This window comes from Medicago truncatula, chromosome 8, assembly GCF_003473485.1.
Source record: "Medicago truncatula cultivar Jemalong A17 chromosome 8, MtrunA17r5.0-ANR, whole genome shotgun sequence".
Classification (NCBI taxonomy): domain Eukaryota; kingdom Viridiplantae; phylum Streptophyta; class Magnoliopsida; order Fabales; family Fabaceae; genus Medicago; species Medicago truncatula.
In genome coordinates, this window is record NC_053049.1 from 44272727 (window position 1) to 44287209 (window position 14483).

The following is a 14483-nucleotide window of genomic DNA, read 5'->3' on the forward strand; positions in this document are numbered from 1 at the left end:
TAAAAAGGAGAAGTTGAAAGAAAGAGAAAAACAACGCGCTTTTCTTTTCAGAAATATTTTTGAACACTTTTGACAATTTTTTAAGTAAGAAAAGTTGGATTTGATAGATTTGGTTATTAGATGTAGCGATTTATTATTATTAACAGTTTAATCAATATTACTACTGTTATTAACCAAATATATGCTATCGTCCCTTTAATTTGGGTCAGTTTTGATTTTCGTACATATAAAAAAAAAAATTCTTTGAAATACATCCCAGTAAAAATAATTTGTTTGAAAAAGATCCCTGACCCCACTATTCAGCTGATTTGGCATGATTTTGGCTACGTGGCAGTTGCTAATTGTGCAACTTTTACCACGTGGCGTACCACATAATATTAAATTTTTTAATAAAATTAAAATTCTGAAAATTGTTTTTAAAATTTAAAAATATGAAATTAAAATTTAAAAACAATTTAAAAAATCAGAAAATAAATTTTAAAATATTAAAATAATTTTATGATTTATTTTTTTGTATAATTTTCAAAATAAAATTAATTTTTTTAATAAAATATATTCTGAAATTTGTGAAGAAAAAAAATTAAAATTAAAATTTTCGTAAAAGAACAAGAAATTAGAATTTTTTTTTTAAATTATAATTTATTTTTGAAAAAAATTTAATATATAACTTTCAAATTAAAAAAATAATAATTTTCACATTTTTTTTCAAAATTTATAATTTTAACTGTTTTTATGTCAAAAAGTTAAGTTTTTGAAAATTTTATTTTTCGGAAAAGTATTTTTAAATTTAAAAAAATAATTTTTTGAATTTTATTTTTAAATTTTTAATTACATGGACTGCCACGTGGCGAATAATGTAACGCCATAGTTGTTATATTTAATTATTTGATTTATGTGGAGTATATATATATATATATGATTTTTGGGTGATTTATGTCGTGTATTATTTTATTATATGGTTTATTTAATAATAATTAAAATAAGTATGAAATAATAATTATTTTGGTGTTTGGGGGATTAATAGGAGTTAATAGAAATTATGGGGAGTGAAGTGTAAATAGAAGGAAGTTACATTAAGTGGGAAGTTAAGACAGAGAAGTTAGAAAACCAGTTTCACGTAGAACAAGTTTTGGAAGAAAAGCAAGAGAGAACCAAGGAAGAACCAAGAGTTGATTTTTGCTGTGCATTTATTCTGCAAATTTAAGGTAAGGGTGAGGTTTACTTCAATAGTGTAGATTTTAATTTCTGATTTTGAGTTTAACAGGTTTTGAAGTGAAATTGAGGAATTGGGTATAAGTTGAATTAATGGTTTTTGGGGTAGATATTGTTGTTCTGATGTTAGAATTGGGTTCTGGTTGCATAGAAACATTCACTTTTCATCTGTAAACTAATTTGGGGAGTGATTTGAAGAAAAATGGGATTTTTGGGAAAAACCTGTTTTCTGCCCGTACAGAAGTTCATCGCTCACCTCGCGTGTAGCCTTGCTCGCCATGGCGAGTGAGCAACTTCATAGCTCGCCTCGCGAGCAGACCAACTCGCCATGGCGAGTAGCCCAGATCAAAACTTGATTTTTGAAAAGTTGTTATAAGATGTTTTGGTGATGGTTTAAGGTACCTAGATGATATTAATGATGACTGGAACAAGTTCTAGGTTAAAAAGATGAATAGGGAGCTTAGAATTGAGGTTTGAGTGAGAAAATGTCATTTTTCCCGAGAGCACCTAATTTTCACTCGCCTCGAGTTCGTTCGCCTTGAACTCGCCATGGCGAGCAAGTGGTTTTGTGAACTCGCCATAGTGAGCAGATGTGCTCGCGAGGCGAGCTGTGCATTGTTGAGTGCTGTTTTGCTGGCATGAATTGTAGTGATTGAGTGTTGTTGTTTAAGCATAGTTATATTTAATTATGCATATTTCTGGATGATTGAATCTCTATTGGTTGTTGATTGTTGTTGAGGACTGAAATGTATGTTTTAACTATTAACCATACATGTTGTTTAAGTGGAGTCACATGGAGTTTGTATGCATGGTCAGTTGTATGTAGATATACACAAGTAGGTCCATTGCATATGCATAAACAGCGGAGAGGACTCATGTCCTGGAGCACTAGTTGCTCAACAGCGGTGAGGGCTTCGGTCCTGATGAATGCTTTAACCATTCAAAAGCGGTGAGGGCTTCGGTCCTGGTTGGTACCACATGCATATTTGCATATTTGAGGAGTCTAAGGTGTTGTCTTAGCAGTGTTGTCATGTCCATTGCATGAGTCTTATTTGTTGGTTGTAAATGCCGCTTGATGTTGTTGATGAATATATGTAAATATTTATATACATATGGTGAGGTGTGGATATTGATGATGGTTGTTGTTGCTTGTGAATTATTATGTTTATATTTGCAAGATGATGTACTTGATGTTTAGGGTGTTAGATTCAATTGAAGATTTTGATATCTATATTTATTGTTGTGAATCTCACCCCTTCTGCTTGAAAATGTTGCCCTTCCTATGGGTAACTTGCAGGTGATCCTGAGTAGTCAGTGGTGGCTCAATGTCGTGTCTAGGGCTCTGATACGTGGGATGGGAATTACTATTTATATTATTGTTGTTTTTTCCTTCCTATGTATCAATTTTTGGAACTTGATGATGTGGCCCTTTGATGGTTGATATTGTTGTTAGGCTTTATACCAAGATATTATTTGGAGGATTTTAACCGTTGTTGTGGTTATTTGAAATGCAAACTTTCCGCTGCATAATTTTTGAGGTTATGAATGATGTCGATTTAAATAGTTTTATTTTCTATTTAAGGAATTTTGAATCTGCAATGTAGCATGCTCGTTTGGTGCTTAACTCTGATGAATAATTATTATTTAATTACTTTTGGGTAACGGGGTGTTACAAATAACATGCCAAGTCATACATGAAGTGGGGCTAGGGACCTTTTTCAAATTTTTTTTTTTATAGAGATGTATTTCAAAGTTTTTTTTTTACATGGACGATTATCATATTTAAGCCCCAAATATATTTAATGTGGCTTTTAGAGTGTGATCCGTTCTAAAGAGAAAGTGAGAAACGATATATATTAAATAGTGTGTTTGATATGCTAAAATATAAGTATTTGACAACATATAATAATAACACACGACAAAATTTTATGACATTGAATAATTTTTTTTGTCTTTTAAAATATTTCATCAACAAAATAATATTTTGATATTTTAGACAACTTATACTTCTGACAATTAACTAACGAGAGATAAAAATCTCAGTTTTTGTTTCGTCTCTTGTTGTAAAACCGAAACAACAACACTGTTAAATTTAATCAATTATTTAGATTTGTTAGAAACAAAATAAGAGCATTTACACAATTTCCACACCCAAAATCGGTTACTCTTCATCTTGTACGTTTTTACCTTTGTTTAGAACATTTTGGTTAATTTATAAACTCACACATCATTATCTACGTAAGTTATGCTTACATCAACATGATTGATGACCGTGATTTACATTAATAAAATATGAATTTTTATTTTATTTTTCATGTTTAACTCTAATGCTGCTTTGGTTTTGTATAGTAAAATTTGATGTGACTTGTTGATTTATAAATAAAATCAATGGTTTGTTTTTTTGCTTGAGACAATGTTATTTTGATACGCAGTGGCGGAGCCATAAATTTTATAGATTTTGGGCAAAATTTTGACCGCAAATTTATATGTGACATAATATATAAATAATCATAAATCGAAATAGAAGAAGCTCGTCATTTTGTCAATAAAAGTATAGTTTAAAATAAGAGAGATGAAACATAATCTGCCAATAGTGTGCTAAATAAAATTAGGAGGTAGATGCCATTTCCGAGACCTCTTTGTTGTGAATGTTCGAATAATATCAACATCATCAAGTAAATATGCACAAAATTGTAAATTCGCTTGTCCGAGACCTCTTTGTTTGATAAGCTATTATGAATAGTGATTCAATTGTTACCATAAAATAAATTAGCAATGAAGTATTTTGATTTCTCTGAGTATTGACTGCTGTTTTGGATGAATGGTATAGAAATTCATAGTTAGGGATAATTATTTTAGTTAAGTCACTTCAAGAATTTATTCTAAAAGTTGATTATAGTAATCAATTTAAAATTCCAATGATATTGATTATAATATTTTATTATATTGATTAAACTAATTTTAGTGATTATAATATTTTATTGATTATAGCAGAATAGAAAATATAAAAATAAAATAAAACAATGATAAGTTTTAGTGACAGCCACAACTGTAAGTAGAGGTCCATAATATTTTTAAATTGTGTTGTTGATGTTTATTGTTTGAATTGTTAAAAGTTTTTGTGTTAATTTTGAAGAAGAGAAGTTGTTGTTTATGTTATTGTTGTTGTTACTATGAGTTTTTAAAGTGATAAGTTAGAACAACTGATAATCATATTTGGGGCAAATTGCACATTTGCAGAATTTACAAATATTTCAGAGATGGATCTACGATGAAGATTTCATTTAATCGTGATAAAAATTATATGGCAATGTTTTCAGAGGTTTGTGCTAATTTTGAAGAAGAGAAGTTGTTGTTGTTGTTGTGAGTTTGTAAAGTGATAAGTTAGAACAACTGATAATCATATTTGGGGCAAATTTCACATTTGCAGGAGTTACAAATATTTCAGAGATGAATCTACGATGAAGATTTCGTTTAGTCGTGAAGCGAATTATATGACAATGTTTTCAAAGATTATTACTGCAATTCACCGTGTTGACAATACAAAATTTGGGACAAATTGCACATTTGCAGGAGTTACAGATATTTCAGAGATGAATCTACGATGAAGATTTCGTTTAGTCGTGAAGCGAACTATATGACAATGTTTTCAGAGGTTGTTATTACTGCAATTCACCGTGTTGACAATACAAAATTGTTTTTCTTCGAGGATGTAACTCGTGACGGTGTGATTAGATTTGAGCATACAAATGTGTTATCAGATTTGAGCATACCAAAAATATTATCAGGCTGTGTTACTGAATTTCTTCTTTCTCAACCTTCATATTTGATTACATTCATGTTAAAAGAACAACTAAAATAAGCAAATTAAAAATGGTAAACATGTTTGAAAAGTCAAAGTTAGAAAACAAAGTAGTGTTTTAATCTAGTTAACGATTTTTGCAAATAAAAAGTCAGAATAAATAACTTCAATAATATAATATATGAGAAACAAAGAGGCAGACAAAATTACACTAAAAAATGAAGTTTCTAATGATAAAATTATCACCTGAATCATTTAAATTATCAACAATTTTAAAAATGCAACTTTAATACCGTAACACTTTTATGTGGTAAAATCTATAAAAATACACCAAGAATGCAACTTTAAAAATGCATCTGAATCAGATTTGAGTAAACATACACCAAGAAACTGATCCTAACCGTAAGGGCTGTAAAATCTATAAAAATGAAAAGGAAAAGGAACTGCTAAGAAATATAGAAAGAAACTTTTATGTGGTAAACGACATAAAATAATAATAATAATGAAAAAGAATGACCATCAAGAAAGGAACTATTAATAATGAAAATAAATTGCTATCAGAAAAGGAATCGTAAGGGCATTTGTGGCTTTAAAAAAGGCTTTAGTACGGTATATCAATTTTGGAAGCTGCAATTTTCAATCAAAATGGAAGTTGTTTATTGGTGAAAGTTGTAATGTATAATCTAATGGTACCTGGTTTGATTCTTTGGAATTTTTTATTTTTTTTTCATAAAATGGTTTAGGAATTTTAATTGTGTGGAGAAAGGAGAGAAAATTTTAGGTTAGAATAATAGCTTGACCGGTTAAGATTTATAAATAAAGAGAAGATATAAGAGATTCTTTAGTCTTGTGTCAAAAAAAGGGGACGGTTATCGGTCTCCCCTTTTTTAAGCAATGGAAAAAAGCTTCAATTTTATGAAATATTGAAATAAAAATAAATCATAGTCTAACATGCTTCTAACTTGAAACCATTTTAATTATTGAAAAATATGAAAATTTAAGTATTTAGCATTTTAAAAAGAATTGGTCTAGTTTTTTTTTATGGGATAATAATAGGAGATCCTCCCATATGATTACGATATTATGAAGGAAGGACTTGCAATTGGGAATTGGGACATTAAATAGCAAAAAGTGCAACTAGACATGCCGAGAGAGAAAATTGGGCTATGATTGTGTATGTCCGCGTGGAAGCGCATGCATAGACTTGCTTTATGTTGACCCCCTAAAAGCTAAAAGTACACCAGCATGCAATGCATATCATCATTATGTGTTTCATTTTCGGTTGCTCCTTAACTTGTTTTTTTTAACATTGCTATGTTAATATTTTCTCTTCTGACCGTAGTTTGAATCCTGAATATTTAACTTCTAGTTACTTAACTCAACCAAGTAAGCTACTCGTCCCCCACTCATTAACTTGTTTGACAAGCCAAAACAAAACAAAACCATTTTCTTGTACTGTTGTACATGAACTTGTTTGAAAAATTAGTACAGTCAATGATATCGGCTGCTGATGAAAAAATCTATCAGATAGCTTAAATTTATTGGCCTATGTGAATTTTATGTTTTTGGCCTATGTGCACTTACTTGATCAAGTATCAAACCACAAACTATCACACACACTGTGTATGAATTTTCAATAGTTATTGTAATTTTGTCTATCTAAAAAAAAAAATTCTAAACTTACTTTGAAACTATCACTACCAAACATGAATCAATTAATTTAACCTCAATCAAGTAATTTAACTATCACTGCACACGCTTGTGGAATCCAATGTTGGAATCAGATGATATGGAAATGAGAAGTGGACGAGAGTGATGCCACATGGCTCTGAAGACTCTTTTCTGATGAGCTTTGATAGATTGTGAAGGTTCATGACCATTATATCTAATATCAAATATGTGAATCAATGGATCATCTGAACCAGATGTTATGTATAATCCATTGGGAGACCAATCCTGATTTACCAGAGCTGATTGTGTATCCCTTCTTTCTTGCTTCCACCCAAATGCATGAACCTCTTTCAGCTTCAATCTAATATCAAATAATCGAAGTTGCTTTTCACGAGTCCTGCAACAAACCATTAAGAAAAACATTACAAGTTAATGTCATATATAAATAAGGTTGATATGAATATTACTTTATATTCATTTTTTAGAACCAACAGACCAAAACTGAAGGAGGGTGAGCTGCACCAGATCCAAATCCCATGCCCCCAGGATGTGAATGACAAAAGGACACTGATTTACACATTGAAGAATAAAATCTTTTTATGAGCGGTTAGAGAACCATAATAAAAATGTTAGGGTGGTAAAGAATCACATATCGTTTTCGGTGGACTTATGCTCGAAAATCACTAAAAACTTCGACAACTTACAATTGATATCACCACAATCGTTAAATAGAAGTTCATAGATGACAATGGTATTGCTGAAACGAACATCAATTAGACCACCATCTCAGTCGTGTAACTCTATGATCTTCTACTTACAAGTTACAAGGAGCAACACTGACCATTATTAAAGTTTGAAATGATTTTGATATAGATCATATGAGACACTTCTTCCTAGAACCCCACCTTAAAATAAACCAGAATCTTTGTCCTGATTTAGTCTTCCAGTTGATCACAGCAAATCACAATAACCTTTGACCATTACATTGTTGTACGTACGAATGACAATATTATCTAGTTATGTCATAAAGATTGCTTACATGGTCTTGCTGTCCTGCACCACATCAACAACTACTGTGGAATTTGACAGGTCAGGGAAATAAAAACCCATTCCTTTACCATAGTAGGCCAGTGCATTGTACAACAAAAGATTGTGATTATTACACTCTTTTCATCATGTACAGTGCACCATGTGCTAAAGCAAATACTTTTATGACACCTAAACAAACCAATGAAAACAATGCAACAAATTGCATCTGGCGTTTTAACTTACTTAGGCCTCATTTGATTTCAATTTCTTTTTCTTTATTTATATTTATTATGTTTCTAAAGTTTATTTATTAATCTTTGAATAATAGGAATCATAAAAAAATGTGATATTTTTGTAATTAAAATAAAGACAAACAATAAATATGAGGCCTGACTAGTGAAAGGTAAAGAAACAAAGTTAAAATAAAATGAATTCAGCATTAAGGAAGATGTAATTTACCCTGTTTGAACCATGAACAAATTGAAGTCAACTGGATTTGGCAATATACTCAAGCATTTACTATCAACTTGATGTATGAAATCTTGTCTTCCCACGTGAGCATTGTACCCCAAAATTCTCTTGTCTTGACCAACAGACAGCACAATTTTCTTGTGCTGAACACCAGCAACTCCCATGACAGCAGAAGTATGAATATTCCTATGCAATGGCTCTGACTTCCATTTTTTCTCATCATTCTCACTCCATAGCATGACAGTATGGTCAGTTCCTGCTGTAACAAAGCTGGAATATTCCCAAGGCAGAAAAACAATGCTATTGATAGCACCCTTAACATGAGGCTTGTCTTGTAAGAAATTGACTTGTCCACTCTGTAAGACCACATATATATATATATATATATATATATATATATATATATATAAATTAGTAATATTTTTCAAACATTGAAGAAACACAAACTCTAAACCAGGGTTTTCAATAAAGGACTGCGACCACAATCTAGGCAGCGACATAGTAACATTGTTGAAATTGCAAGGCCAGATTGCCGCATTTTATTGTAATTATATGTAATATTGAGAATTATGACGCGCCATTAAAAATCATGTTCTAAACTGCTACATCTAAGCTATATAACAATAATTGCATCACAAGTTTTAAGACTATTACCCTTTCACCATCTTTAAAATTTGTAACTGATACTTGAGAGTCAGGACTATCAGCACTGTATACTGAAAAAAGGCTCTTTCCTTCTGGATGCCAAGCTATATCTTCCGGCCATCTCTTCTGCTCTGCAGATGCGCAATCAGTAGTGCTGAGCAGTCTGGCTCCTAATCTACAAATAAATATGGAATACAAAAGTGAAAGTAAGCCTATCAGTAACTCATTGGTAATGGAAAGAACAAGAAAAAAACCAGATATTTATGTCCAAACTAAGTGAAATAACATGCACACCATATTTTAATGTTACACAATGCACTTACTAAGAAGAAGCTAAATTTATAATTTTACTTAAGCAAAATAAATGAAGAAAAGACACCACATATTTACACAGGAATTCGACCATGCAAACTGCCTTCACCTTTTTGCCCTATAGTGTTTATTATGTTGGATCACAAAGGGATCATCACATTAGACTAAAAAGAGCAATCAAACAATGGGTTTAAATACCACACCTTCACTCAAAACATTAAGATATTGAGTAAATGAATCATTTCACTTATATGTTGTTCAACATTCATATTTTCATCCACCATAAGATTTCTTATTCACATTTGATACTGCAGTCATTGCCCTCCAGTATTCTTATTGATAGATGCAGCAAACTAAATTATCTTAAATGGCTAGTACTAGATCTTCATAAGATGGATACAACCACCAAATCTGTCATAGCAATTAATGCTGCCTACTATTCACCAAAAATTGATCCAAGGATTTCTATGAAATGCATTTGTTGAGGAACCAAATGAACTCCAAGAGCTTTTCCAGCCACATTGTAAAAATTGTTTAACAATGAATGCCATATTGAAAATGATCATATAAGAAATAGCAAAGACAGAAAAAGTGTCTTGCTTAAGCATTAGTCCTGTCACAATTTTATAGAAAGTAAAGTTTCCATACGAACCCATATTCTAAACTCATTTATATACATTAACATCTCTTTCATGGATGATATTTTGATGGTAAAAAGAAAATGTCATATAAGGAAAATTATAATTAAAATATTAAGGCTCAAAAGAAAAAACTAATTAAGATTTACCCTCGAGATTGAACTTCCCACAAGCGGATCACTCCATCCAAAGCACTGCAACCATTCCCAAAATGAAGAAAGCAATCATCAGAATCATGAGAATATAACAATCTTGTATCACCAGAAATTTATTTTACCTGAAATTGAAATAGAAATTTAAACAAAGGATGCGTAATGTTTTCCCTTTCCAATATTTTCATATAGGAAAATCTCTGAAGATAAAAGGAGATTGTATGACTTTGACAAAAAATTAAGTGACAATTTTGATATTCAATGAATTTTCAACAACAGCAATTTGTAGCCACAGTATAATGCTTTTGAATGTCACCATAACCACAATTGCAGCTGCATTTGCTTAGAGTTTTTTTTTTTTTAAAAATTATGATTTATCAAGTTTCAAATTATGGTCCACAACTGCAACTGTGGCCGGAATGTAAAGCTTTCCATACCTAGTCACAAAATGTTGATCATTCAAAGGACACAGAGCAAGACTTCTCAATCTCTTCTTGTGTAGACTTGGTATGGAGCTGGTCATTTGACAGTTCACAGATCGTGCTGAAGAACTTGTACCTATCAAAGAAACCAAATACTTTTGCTCCTTTATTTCTGAAAGCATTCAAAACAAAAATGATTGGTTAACTTAGCTGACCAACATGGAGGCACATAGCCTTAAATAATGTTTATGAAAATGGCATGTCCAAATATATGTAAAAGCCATCAAGGACCTATCAAATAATGACACTGATACGGAGACTACAATTTAAAAAAAAATTGGAAGTGGTCAAAGACATGTTAGTGTCCTATGAGTGTGGGATACACACAAGTTTTGTAGCACCGACTTTTCTGATGGAAGGCATGTCCGCTGTCCAATACAGACACAACATTGATAAACTAGTATGTAATTACAAACAATTAATTCATTTTTTCAAATTTGTACGAGTGTGGATGGATCAGTACCATATGTAGTTACATAAATGACAAACACTCAGATACGCCTTCAATCAGCATAAGTGTCGGTGCTTCAAATACAACATCGTGTAGCTTGCCTCAAGATGAATGTCTTACCATACTTCCTTTTTGTTCCTTTGTTATCCAGCTCGATAGGAAATCTCTGAGTAAGGTTAGCTCCAGCGTTATAATTTATTAAAGCTTTTGCAGAATCTGGTAACTGTATGCATTGTGATGTTTTTGGATTAAAATGTTGAGCCTTTGATTGATGAAGAATTTTGGAAGGAGTTTCATTTTTACGAATAAGACTGTTTGATCCATGCTTTGTCTTTCCAGCATCTAATAAACTCCCATTTTTCTTACCTTGAAAAAGAGCCAACTTGGATTTAGAATTTCGGTACTTCTCTTCTGCTTTCTTAAGCTGCAAAATTTTCCCACAAACACAATCAGATAAGAATTTCCAATTTTCAATGCAGAGATTCATTCTATTTTCGGTGTTTCCTTTTGTTGCTATATAAATTAAACACGTTAAGTTCACACAACTCATTAACAATTACTTGGACATTTGTTGCTATATTAAACACACCAACACCGTCTATAGTAAGTATTTGTGAAGTGAATTCACATAGTAAGTATTTAGAACTAGAAATCAATAAGTAAGTAACGTAACTGTTTTACTTTTTTTTTAGCAAAGTAATGTAACTGTTAGGCATGATGATGATGATATTAATATTCAAACCAAGTATGTAATGCAGTTAAGCATGATTAGCCATACCATATGAGTGAACAAAGATGGTAGCATGTGACATATAAAGAACAAGAAATGAAAAAGAAAAAGGAAGAACCTGGTCAAGGAGGTTTTTGACTTGACGACAACGGTGGTTGACGAGAGCGATCAATGCTTCTTCTTGTTCTTGTTCATCAATAAAACTAGTACTAGTAGTACTAGTAATTCCAGTTTGTTCATGTTCCTCCATTGGCTTCCTATGCGGTTGTTCTTCATGATAAGAAACTACCATTTTCTCTTATTTTTTGTTTATGTGTGTTATGTGTTATGGACGTTTACTTACCAGTATTCCAGGAGTAGTGTAGTATATATAGCAAAGTTTGAAAGAAGCGAAAGATTAATTCCTGTAAACCATAACGGCCGGATCATTCGGAACAGGTAACTAACTGCCCACTAACATAACTGCATGTACTCCCTCCTTACTCAAAAACACAATGTGTGAGAGAGGTGATAGATACTTGTGTCCCTTAACCATTTGATCTAGGGTTCGAATCTTAGCGGACGTGTATGAAAAAACATTTGTTGTAGGAGATCAACTCGTTAAATGAGTCTCAAAAGTGCATTGGCCACTCATATTATATAAAAATTAAAGTAAAATTATAAGGCAAATTTTATGGTACACCCAACATTTTGAGTGTATCGGTACACCAAACATTAAATTAATAATTAAATCTTATTTACCAAAAGCGTCGATGAAATAAAATTTTCTTTTTTTAAATTTTTATTGCTCATAATGAAGAATATTGATTATTTTTTATGAGAAAATGTTAAAAATTTAATATAATTCATATAAACAATGAAATGATGTTTTTTTTTCCTCATGAGATGGTGTTTTCTAAAATATAAATAATGACAAATAACAACTTCTTTCATAAAATGATCATTAATTTATAAATTTATGAAGCAGAGTATCGGTACGCCTCAATTTGTGAATAAATCAATTATTATTATTGTAAATGCGTTCAGACGGGTATTCCGTGTCCATATGTCCGCTTTTTTTACTACACTGACACGTGTGAATTATAAGCATTTTTTTTTTAATAAAATTTAAATTTTAATTAAAATTATATGTATAAATATTTGTGACTTTAAATGACAACAAACTATATTTATCTTTTTACGAATAATATAACAAATATCTTAAAAATTCTTATCTTTTTTCAATAACAACAACAATATAGCATTTTTAAAAGCAAATTTATTTAAGGGTATAACTAGAATAATGAAAAAAAAAAAAAAAAAAAATACCTTTTATATATTGTTATAGATAATGGACCAACTTCACGTACCATCATTTTGTTTAACTATCGAATTTTAACATCCACACCACACCAGCATGTTACATTGGAATTTCTTAAAGTCAAACTAAAATAATTTCGCTTATTTTATTTTTTATTTTTTTGAGAAAACCTTATTTAACGAGTATGATGTAATCAAAAATAACATTTTATCCATCTAAAATAGTAAAAAATTATTCAATATCATAAAAGTTTGACATGTGTTGATCTGCATTGTGTGTTGTGCAAATCAAATGCACCCTTAGTATTTGACAAGATTGGCACTACTTTTCCAAAATGTCTATTACCTATACATAATGGTACTGTATGTTATTATTCAGGCTTTCCCTCTCAAAATGGTATGTTATTATTCTATTGAAACTAGAGTAATTTTTATCATAGGTTGTATTGTATGTTATTTTCGTTATTTTCCCTCAATATGGTGGTCTCGCAGAACAGCATTTTTTGGCAATATATTTTTGTCAACCTGCTTTACTCGCTTGAAAATTGAATTCAATATTTGAGAAACAAATTTAAAGTGTGCTTATATTATAATCTAAATTGGTTCTCATATTATTCTTTTATTATGTCTTAGTACAAACGGGGTGTAAGGTTGATTATACGAACACTCACAATAAGATGTGAGAAACCCAAATCATTCAAATGGCAACCACCTCTAAAAACTCCGGCACCTTTTCCGGTCAGTCAAAACCTAATTCAATAAATCATCTAAATGCCATCAATGTAGTTCAAAGGAGAGGTTTAGAAGAACCTAAGCTGAGGAATGATGAATCAGATTTAGGAATTTCATTGAGCTAAAGCATGAGCTTAGTGATTTGAATCTAATGTGATCAATCAGATTAAAATACTTCATTAAGGTCACCAAATGAAAAAGGTTTTGAAACAATAAAACAGCAACAAAAAAAATAAACACCTTAAAACCCCGAGGGACAAAGGTTAATCATAAGACCTTAAACAAATGTTTTGCCAATAAAATGTTCTGTAGTTATTTTTGAAGTTCATGTGAAGATAAAAACCACAAGAAAAGCTGAAGAAAGGAGGTGATAAACACCAAAACAAACCAAGACCCGTATAAAATCTAGAGAACATTACGGTAGCCGTAATGAACAGTGAAAAAGGTTGTTGCCTCATAGCAGATTGAAAAGAAACCAACCATCAATAACTGGCGGGAGTAACCGGTGAAAAGCCTAAGAATTAAGTGTTTATCGGGACAAAAATTTTCAGACATAAGCTTCATTCAACCTCATTTTAAAAATTTGAGTTTGGTTAAATATAAGTTTTACTAACATCCATCCACTAACCAAATTTCCAGCAACACTGTTTTGAATACAAACTCCGAGATAACAAAAGGTAAGGTAAAACAGTGAAGAATGAAAGGCTCGTTAGTTTCTAAACTTTGCTTCTGTTTAAAAATGAGTTTGAAAGCAAATTTAGAATCAAAACAGCCAGTTAGGACGGCTAACCAAAAGAGGCTTTCAACAATCACATGCGCAAGCGAACATTAGAGGGATCTAACAGCAAAACCAAACA

At 31.1% G+C, this 14483-nt stretch overlaps 1 protein-coding gene across 1 annotated transcript; it reads right to left on the reverse strand.

The window, feature by feature from the left end:
• Positions 1-6565: 6565 nt before the first annotated feature.
• LOC11430157 (uncharacterized) lies at positions 6566-11887 on the reverse strand. Its single transcript, XM_039829193.1, has 7 exons — positions 11714-11887; positions 10986-11289; positions 10370-10526; positions 9930-9974; positions 8840-9005; positions 8174-8541; positions 6566-7082 (listed from the first exon to the last, which is right to left on the reverse strand). Exons 1-7 carry the CDS (start codon positions 11885-11887, stop codon positions 6761-6763), a joined length of 1536 nt encoding a protein of 511 aa, XP_039685127.1. The 3' UTR covers positions 6566-6760.
• Positions 11888-14483: the final 2596 nt, after the last annotated feature.